Raw genomic sequence first — 10,264 nt, forward strand, 5'->3', positions numbered from 1 at the left:
ACAAAACAACTATATTAGTTACACTCTGCTGTAAAGCCATAACTTTAGCAATAAAAAAGTAAAACTATTACATATTCTATGATGCTTTTAATTAGTGGATCATTAGAACAAAATGCTGCTTTAAACAGATCTGTCTCACAATTATCTACAAATACTTTTACAATTTCATTATGCAAGAAAGGAAACTGACCAATCCTGTTATTCAAATGGGGATAGGCAAAGCAGGAGGGAGTCTAAATCACAGTGCAAAACCCCTACAACTTGGGAATCTGGGACATATGGTAGTGTGGAAAGTAAATAGTGTCATATAGCAGTCCTGAGCTGAGCTGAGCATTGAGCTGCCAAGGGTACCTGTACAAAGAGAGGTGTGGCAGATGCATCTGCAAGACTTAGCTTCAACAGTCATTGCTTTTGGTCACTTACACTATCCAGCATTCCTATTACAAATATTTCTTCAGAACATTATGAATTGTTTCCAATCTGCATTCTGCAGTTCAGTTCTAAAACTATGGAAATAGTATTTCAAATGGCAACATGTGTAATGAGTTTCATGCATCGTTCTCAACATATTCACGGACACTTAAAAATATTAGTACCTGGCAGGATATAATTACTGTCTTTGTTTATTAAGTGTAATTCACGGTCTCTTCTCCAAAAGTCAGTGGTTTTAGGAAGGATTCGGGGGGGACATGGCTAAAATTTGAATCAAAATCACGGACAGTTGAAAGGTATGGTTTCAGTAGATGGAGTGAGCAAGAATTCAAGAGACACCGGTTCGGTTCCTTGCAACGTGATGAAACACGATAAGTGGTTGCACCTCTTATACTGGTAAGGAATTACAAACCCTTACAGTCAAATACTTATACCGCAATCAATGCAGCTAATCCCCGCTGCAAATAGGGATGAAATGCTCCATACAACCCAAGTCAAACCTGGGTAACAAGGTTCAGGCATTTAACTTTTACAGTCGAAACGCCCCTTTACTACCAAACAACTCATACAATACAACAAAGGTAGAAACAGTAACTTCTTGAAGACTTCCATGCAAATCCAAAACAACAACTCTGTGTCACTTTGTCGCACACATCTGTCACAAGGAGTAACATAAAAGTGAAACAGCACACCCCGGCAAGAACAAATAAGTGCAGGTAACGTCAGTTCACAAATATTCTTCCACTTACCTCTATTTTATGAGAAGCGCAGCCTTTGAGGAACTCCCTGATGTTGTTAAGACAGTCTGATTCGGTTCTGGGCTCGGCACAGTACTAAAAGAAAAATCCAGCAAAAAAAAATCTCTTAATTTGCTTCAATAAAACCTTTACAAGCCTCAAAGCACTTTCATTCTGGAAAATGATTTATCTTCCTGGATGGCACAGATTAGCAACAGAACACTCACAAAATACTCTGTAGAGTAAAACTGACAGACCAGGAAGGACAGCTGCTGGAGGAAATGACGTTCGCCAGGCAGCGAGTTCGAGCCCCAAGTAGGAGTGAACATGGCTTGGCCAGCCCAGTCGAGCCAAGAGTAACAGGCTTAACAAGTCTGGACTCGGTCTGCTATGATGACATTTGTCACATCACAATCCTTTCACAGAATAATAGTTCAGGCTTTTATTGCCTTTCCTTCTTATTACACTGAGAACAAACTACACTGTATTAATAAATATGCTGAAAAGGTTTGCAGCTCAAATACTATCTTAATGAGAAAACACGCAGCTGCTTCACCCGGTGGTGCAGGGACTTGGGTCAGGCTGCGGCAAATAGCTTAGGTCTCTGCAAACACAAAGATTAAAAAGCAGTTGCACTATACAGGGGAACATGAGCGCAGTCCCTTTATTTACATTCTGTAATTGCACACATGGGTTTGTGTGCCCTGCTCAAAGGTGGCATAAAAAACGTCAGTACAGTTAGATGAAATTCAACCACCGAGTTACTGCGTTTTAGCAATGAGCAACTAGCTTTAGTCCAATAAAATGCTAAACTTCTTAACTTCATAAGGGGTAACAGCCCTATAGGCTCGGAAGGCCTACGAACTCTGGCAACTCGTCTGTGGAAGGAAGTACCAAGGCAGTATATAGGAAGGCGCAGCCCTGAGCAGCTGGCTGCTTGCACGGAGGCTCGTGCACACAGTCAGACCTGCAGTAGCCGAGCTCTGTCCTCAAGGGGAGACCTGCTGCCGGGCTGGGGTACGTGGGGTACGCAGAAGACGGTATCTTCATAGTGCAAACATCTTTAAAAAAATCCCTAGGTTAAATCACCACAAACTTTTATGAAACAACACTTGAAATTATCTTTACAGGAAATGATAATACTTATTTTGTGCTTGACAGCTTGTGCGCAAAAACTAATTAATACGTTATTCAACATCTTCCTTTAAACTTTTAGGGTTTCTGTGTAATGACGCTTACGAAAATAAGGTTTCTGTATGCTAAGTACCCTTTGATTCAAGCATTTTTAGGCAAGATGAGGTTGACAATACTAAACGGTACACCTGTCTTCTTTTATACATCCCAATAAAGTAAATTCTTGTTGGCTCCACGGACATTTGATTACAGAGAGTGGTGCGTATAATAAAACATTGATTAGTACACATTTGTTCCAAATCTGCAAACTGACGTTTGCAGCTGCCATTCTAACTGGCCATGCATTAAATGCGTGATTACCTTATCTACTGATCCTGGCAGAAGCCGGTTAATCAATTTACAAAGTACTGTCCCATCCTTAAGAGACGATTTCAAAAACACCTCCGGGTCGGAAACAGTCTTTTTTGGCGAGTTTAAAACCCCCAGTGAAATGAGCCATGTAACCGCCTGCTCCTCCGGATTCATTGCTGAAGCTCTGTCATTAAACAGAGCGCTGCTAGAGGAGTTCGAGCCTCTGCAAGGTCAAACCCACATCCGCGATTGCATCAAATGTCTTCTTCCTTTTTCTTAGTTAACTTCACTTTTGGTGCAGCAGTTCTGTACACAATCATATGTTACTAAGCACTGCTGAAATACCAACGCAGCTTCTCTTACGTATTGCATTTGATTTTCAAGACTTTGAAAAAATGCGGTGGCGCCCTTGTGTTCCTATTTGTCAAATTAAACGCAGACATTATGTGTGTGTATGTATGAATGTTTCCCGGGAGGTCCAAATGCGTAGCACTCATTTATAATCTAGGGCCGAAAAGTAAAGTTCCAAACGTAGCAGACTTATAAATTTATTCCCCACAGATTCAACTGTGTCTGTACAGAAAGGTTAAGTAAACAAGAGTACTAATGGTAGTGAAATGGAATTCATAACTTTCAACTGTCCAGATTTTATCAGAATGTCAAGATTGTTGCTTCATATTTTGGTTAGTACCTCATAAAATTGTGTTTTTTTTTTCTGGCAAATCGGTGAGGCTTGACTTCATTAAATAATGATAAAAATTTGAGTTTCAGACTTCATATCATTCAGAAAATGTAGAGTAACACAAGACCTTTTATTCTAACAACTTTTTAGTCTATAACTGCGATATTTAAAATGTGCCCTTATTTTTGGGCCTTTGTACCCCCCCCCCCCCTTTTGGCTTTGTCCAGATTTCTTGTGCTACGACTACGAGGTTGAGAGGTGTAGGATGCATGTGACAATAATAAGCAAATGATAAATAAATTCATAGATGAAAAATATTTACATTATGCCAGCTGTTCTTCCATCTTTAACACGTGTTTACATGTAGCCCAACAGAAAGCCAGAAAAGGCTGAATTACTGCTAATGAATATACACGTTTATAACTCTCGCTTGTACTAAGAAAAATGTATCGGCAGCAAACCTGCTGTTCTACTTATTAAATGTAACTAATTGAAAATATACAAAATATGGTCAATAATATTATTGGAGGAACATAGAATCCAAATATAACAGTTATAAATACAATACCACCTATTGCTACAATGTATTTGATGCATCAAAAGTGAAACAGGGCCTTAGATCAACTGATTTGATATTCAGTAGACTTTATGGAAAGATCAGGTAAAGGAAGCAGAGTGTTGCAGGGTGAAACATTTAGGTAATTAATACAAGGATGTTACAAAAGGATGGCTTATTAATAGAAAGAGGTTAACATAGATGACCATACACCTCAACTATCCAGATTTGTGCAGAATGCCCAGATTTTTACCTTATATTTTTAGTGTATTCCTCATAAAATTTGTGGTTTTCTGACAAATTACTGGGATAATCTGAGGATTGAAGTTACTAAATAATGACATACATTTGAGTTTCAGACTTCAAATCCTTCAGAAAATGTATGTTAACACACACACTGTAACTCTGGCAACATTTTATGTTTATAAGAACCAATACTTAAAAGCTGTCCTTATTTTGGGGCCTTTGTTCCCCCATTTTGTCAGGGTTAGTCCAGATTTCTTGCACTAAGAGGTTGAGAGGTATGTAGATGACATAAATATAACCTGTTGCTACAGGGAGTTAACTAGGAATTATCTTTCTGATAAAAGCATCTCACACTCTAGAAGTTGAGAACAATCATTTCTGAGCAGCTGTGTAACTTTCAGATTAAAGCATGCTATGATGTGAAAACTTCTGACTGATGAGAGATAAATATACATATTTTATTCTGAGAAATTATCCTGATTAAGTGTTTCACCTCTCAGACAATTTGTGTACTGCAGATAGATTAGTTAGTAAAGTAGTGTGCATACTGAATTTGCAAGAGTTGAGCTGTACGTATCCTATGACTGATTCATAAAATATAAAATATTTGTAGTAACAACTATGTTTGGATCATAGCTCAAATAAATAAATATCATGCCTGACACATTGGGTAATATACCTCACTGAATAACAACATTCCCACTTCAGCTGAATGGGGAGTTGCTAATATGAGACAATAATTAGACTGGACATTGCAAACGATAATACTATCATTGTTACAATGCCACTTAATTACATAGTTAATTATTTTGTGTAAATCCTAGGTTTGAAACCACCTAGAATAGCTGCAACAATTTACTTCCAGTGTGTGGTTGTTGTGACACTTGCATTTGACTATTTTTAAACCAACTATAAATTCCATCCTACTACACATACTATAACTGGACAAAATGTTTAAGGTTAGTCAAAGTAATGTTGTGACCTTTATCTGAGGTTAGAAAACATTGTGTCAGCATGGGATAAGATGATTAATAGTTTGACTTGCTTCACAAACGATGGCCTCCATCTCTTATTCCAAGGCTTCCAGATACTGGCTAAAAGATTTTCTGCCCTGGACTTCCAAGATGGTTGCACACTGACTAACAATTTAATTTCAGCTCGCCCAGTGTGAAAAATAAGAGACAGTGATATTTCCAGCTAGAATAAAATTCATTTACTGGCTAGTAAATACACTGCCTGGATGCCGGCGAAGAAGAAATTTAGAGAACCTGAAAGAAAATCAGCCAGAAAAGGCAAAGGAAAAAAAAAAGCACTGGCTGTGAAGAGTCCTGTAGCTGTTTAGCAAAAAGCAGTTCAGTCTTCAGTTTTGGTACAAGAGATGGCATCCAGCAATTTACAGGACAAAATAAATAAAAAAATATTCAGAGGTTACTAAAATAAATGACACATTGAAGAAGTATATAAACTCAAATAACAAAAGATGGAAAAAACATAAAAGAAGCTTTAAATTGGTATTCAGATGAACTGATAAAACTGCAAAAATTAGAGGATGAAATAAAAGAAAGGCTATCTGGGTATGAGACTTCTCAAGAAGAGCTGTTTCAAAAAATGGCTGTGTTAGAAGACAGAGCTCACAAAGAAAAACTGTTATTTTCTGCTGTACCAGAGAAACTGGAAGGAACAGGCTGTATTAATTTTATGAAAGCACAGTAACTAAGTAACTTGACTATTCCACAGAAGGATTTGTTAATTGAATGGGTGCATTGACTCCATACTCCAAACTTGGCAATGCGAAAGCAGCCACAACTTGTATTTGTAAAGATTCAATCATACCAGCAGAAAGAGTTAATTCTGACAAAACTATGGCAGAAGGGGATAGCATTAAAAACTGGAGACAGCAGGGTGTTTGCAATGATTATTTATTGTACACCAGGCAGAGCAAAAGCAAATTTATCCCAGCAATCAGAGAGTGTCAAGAGACAGATGTGATATTCAAGTTGCTGTATTCATCTGTCTTCAGAATATTTTTTCCTGGAGACTCAAATATATTGGTTGATGCAGGACATGCTAAGGAGGAAATAAAAAGTTTGTTTGACAAAAAAATGAGCCAACAAACAGGAGGGGACTCTGCTTCTTATTTTTCTCACAATAAAGCTCACAGAGAGACTTTACCAGTGAAAACCTTTCCGATGTTCCACAGGAAAATACTTGAGAGGCATCAACGAAGCAAAGGAGTTGACTAGAAAGAAGTAGGAATATACTGGACTTGAACCACAGTCTGGTGTTGGGATCTGGAGCTGAACAAGAACAAGACCAGCAACACTGAAATTAGTGAATAAATGGGAGACTGTAAAAGAGCAGTCACATTTGTGAAATATGGCTTTGCAAGAAAAGGTGGCTGAGAAAGATTGGATTTTTGTTGTCTTTGTTAAATTTGTGTGTGAACTGTAAAGCATATATCCCAATTTATGTCATTAATGTTTAGAAGGACACTAAAAGGAAGAAAAGTAACAAGCAAGGCATTTTTTCTTATTATTATATATAACATCTCATGATATAAACTGCATATTATGTATAGTAAATCAGTTTTGTGTAGTCAATGATATTTTAAATGTGTAAAAGGGGGTCTATTCAATGCCTGCTACATGTGTTAAAGTTGTTAAAGTAAAGAAAACCTTTTTTGGTTGTAAGAAATATAGGTTTTGCAGTATAACAAGAGAAGAAGGGCTGGACACAAACAACTTTGATGTTAGTGTGCTGTGCTCTGGGCTGCTGAGGGAGATGTAGAAGTGCAATGACTATATTATATATAAAATTAAGATACTTACTCTTATTTTTACAAGGGTGGATGTCTAGATTAATGCCCTTGGCTTAAGATATAAACAAGTGTGTTTTGTAAGCAAGTAGGTTTAAAAATAAGTAAAATTATGAAAAGTGTGAAAAATGCCAAGCTTCTTACATCTGCAATGATATTAGCATGTTTTTCATTAGCAAATGTTCAGTGGAAGTCAAGAAGTCTATGGCTAAGGCAGCTGTACATTCTGTTTTGAATGAAATTTACAGAGAGTCATTACTGACTACTTTTACATGGAGATGAGCTGTCTGCAGGTGCAAGCAATTAATCTTGAGAGTTCTGAGCATTCTCTGCTAAGGAAAATTGAAAATGTAAAGGTACAATGGCAAGCATTTCTGTGAAAAATAATGTTTGAAATTATGGTAAGTAAATAAGAAACAGCAGCCTTTCTAGCAGCATTAACACTATCGTGTTAGCCAATGCACTTTTTCATAGGGCTAAAAGTTAATGTTTTCTGAAAGCATGCAAACTATTTTTTACATCTGAGAGGGAAATAGAGATAAGAAAAGAACAGACAACAATCAGTGTAAGTAGGAACATAGGCTGTAGCATGCATTTAAACATATATAATCTTAATTTTAGGTTAAGTAATGCCTGTGGATGCAGCTGACAATTTGGAACAAGTCATAGCTGGAAAGCTAAACTTCATTTTTTGAAGATGTGCATAATGTTGTGTGTTTGCTCTAAGTTAATAGGGGATATGGGGTGTTTTGAAAATGTATTTAGTGTTTTGTTTGAGTGTTTTCATTAAAACAAAAGTCTTGAAAATATCACATCAGTTCAAACAGAGATGAGAAGAAACTGTATAAACCATCAACCTGCCAACCATTAAGGTGTACATGTAACTCAAAAGTTGGAAATACACATTAAAAAAAGTTCACATGTACAATAGGTGGGAACAAAAGCTTTTTATCATAATGGCTAAGCTATCCACATTATCTTGGAAAGTAAATAGCCTTACATGTATAGACAAACAAGAAAGAGTAGTGAATTATATTAATAAATGCAGAATGCAAATAGCAATGCTGCAGGAGACACATTTGGAAAGAAATGAGTGCGTGAATTTGACAAAGAAAGGATTTCAGAATGTATATTCAGCAGAATATCAGGGACAAAGGAACATGGGAGAATTATACTAATAGGGAGAGAAGAAAAAAAAGACAATAATGGTAGACTTATGTTAGTAGGGGACTATTGGTGAGGGAGGAGGAGGATTATACTGGCATGTATTTATATTCCACCAAAAACTGCTATTATGGATCTTAAGAAAATTTGGGGAGAAATAATCAGCTTTCAGCAGGGAATATTACCTATAGCTGGGGACTGGATCTTGATTTGCAATAGTGAGGATTTATCAGGGGGACATAGAAGGGAAAATGTAATAAACCATAGTAGATTTCTGAATTTATTTATGAACATTTGTGTTATGGAATATGTGAATTAAGTAGCAGAAACTTAAGGCAAAATTTACATATTATTCCCCAAGGTGCAATAACTGGGCTAGACTAGATAGACATTATATTTCACAGGAACATAAGCATTTGATTAAAAGCTTTGACATACACCCAATAATTATTTCAGATTATGCACTGATAAAAAAACAAGATAAAAATGCAGGGTAATGGCACCTTCCTACCTACCTGTTAATAAGAAGGGTGTTTAAGGAATGGTTAGTAGAAATTATTTGAGTAATTAGGGAAGAAAGAAATATCTTCAGAAGTTATAGTTAGCAAATCAGTGGGATAAAATGAAAATGGAGTTTAAAAACAGGGTAGAGATAAAACAGTGAGAGATATGGTTAAGAAGTAATAGGAATTACTTAGAGGGGCTGACAAAGGTTAAACAATGGTCAAAGTACTGCGGAATAAGTGGAATCTCACAGAACAAGAAGAGGCACAAATGCAGAGAACTAAAGAGAAAATAAGGGAGTATATGGATAATATGCATGAGTTCACAAAGACTGATGTTATTATACCTTCACAGCACAAAAACTTTTAGCGCAAAGACTTAAGGAATAGAAAGTAGAAAGGTTGTCAACAGCATACCTGGACAACATACCTGGATGTTTAATAAATGATACTAAACATTCAGTCACTGCACTTCAACACAAACTGTAGTTTAACCTAAGCTTAATAACAGGATTTGTTCCTAAATTATGGCACAATACCTTGCTAATGCCCCAACATAAGGGTTGTCCTACCACAAACCCTGATAATTGTATGCATATCCATCAGCCTGAAGAGCCTGATTTGAAAAGCTATAGACTGTACTATTATTGATGTCAAAAATCTTATTAGGCTTAATCCACAACAATATGGCTTAGTCAAAGGGAAATCCTGACTATTAAATTTAGTTAACTTCTTTGAGAGGGTCGCTCATTCTGCAGACAATGACCATGCTTTTCATACAGTGTAACTTGATTTGGCCAAGGACTTTGGTATTATGCCCCATAAAGACATAGTAAGATAGATAACTGTTCTCAGAATAAATCCCCAAATAATAATGTGGATAGCAAACTGATTAAAAGATAGAGCCTATAGAATTTGTGTGTCAGGTGCTTCATCTGAGTGCATAAAAATTACAAGTGGAGTCCCCCCAGGGCTCTGTGCTGGAGCACCTCCTTTTCAACATTTTCTTGCTTGATCTCCATAACAGGAACCTGGAGCTCTGGTTAACTAAGTCTGCATATGACTGCAATCTAGGTGTTATTCTTAAGATCCTCTCTGATACTTGTAGCCTTCAGAAATAACTTAACCTAGAAGAAAATCTGTTATACTGAAAATGGGCTGAAATTAAACACAAAAAGGCATTCTTCCAAGGTGGCTGCATATTGAGTAACAGCTTAATTTCAGCTCTCCTATTGTGAAATAGAAACTCAGAAAAGAGATCAAGTGAATTTGCCTTTTTCAGCACATTGAGTAACAGCTTAATTTCAGCTCTCCTATTGTGAAATAGAAACCCAGAAAATAGATTATGTGAATTTGCTTTTTTCAGTACATTTCAAGTTACTGGCTAGTAAGTGGACTGCCTGAATGGTAGCAAAAAAGAAATCTACAGAATCTACAAGAAAATCAACCACAAAATGTGAGGAGAAAACACTGTCTGGGAAGAATCCTGCGGCGTTCCACAAAAAGCAATTCATACTCCAGCTTTGATACAAGACATGATTTCCAGTAATCTAGAGAGAAAAATAAGTCAGATGTGCTCAGAACTGATTGAAATAAACAAAACATGGAAGAGCATATCAGCTCAAATAACAAAAGGCTGGAAAA

General features: G+C 36.7%; 1 protein-coding gene across 3 annotated transcripts in view; it reads right to left on the reverse strand.

Annotated features, from left to right (window-relative positions):
- The window catches only part of ARHGEF6 (Rac/Cdc42 guanine nucleotide exchange factor 6), a 1,746,213-nt gene extending 1,743,198 nt beyond the window's left edge, over positions 1 to 3,015 (reverse strand). For 2 of the 3 annotated variants that reach the window (XM_044065305.1, XM_044065303.1), the window contains exons 1-2: positions 2,664 to 3,015; positions 1,182 to 1,265 (exon numbers count right to left, since the gene is read on the reverse strand). In XM_044065305.1, coding sequence (XP_043921240.1) covers positions 1,182 to 1,265; positions 2,664 to 2,828 — 249 coding nt within the window. In that variant the 5' untranslated portion in view covers positions 2,829 to 3,015. Of the gene's footprint in view, positions 1 to 1,181; positions 1,266 to 1,396; positions 1,495 to 2,663 lie in introns of those variants that run through there. The other variant, XM_044065304.1, reaches the window with a different exon arrangement.
- Between the last annotated feature and the right edge of the window lie 7,249 nt (positions 3,016 to 10,264).

Source organism: Protopterus annectens, chromosome 3.part0 (genome assembly GCF_019279795.1).
Source record: "Protopterus annectens isolate FY-2018-M chromosome 3.part0, PAN1.0, whole genome shotgun sequence".
Classification (NCBI taxonomy): domain Eukaryota; kingdom Metazoa; phylum Chordata; order Ceratodontiformes; family Protopteridae; genus Protopterus; species Protopterus annectens.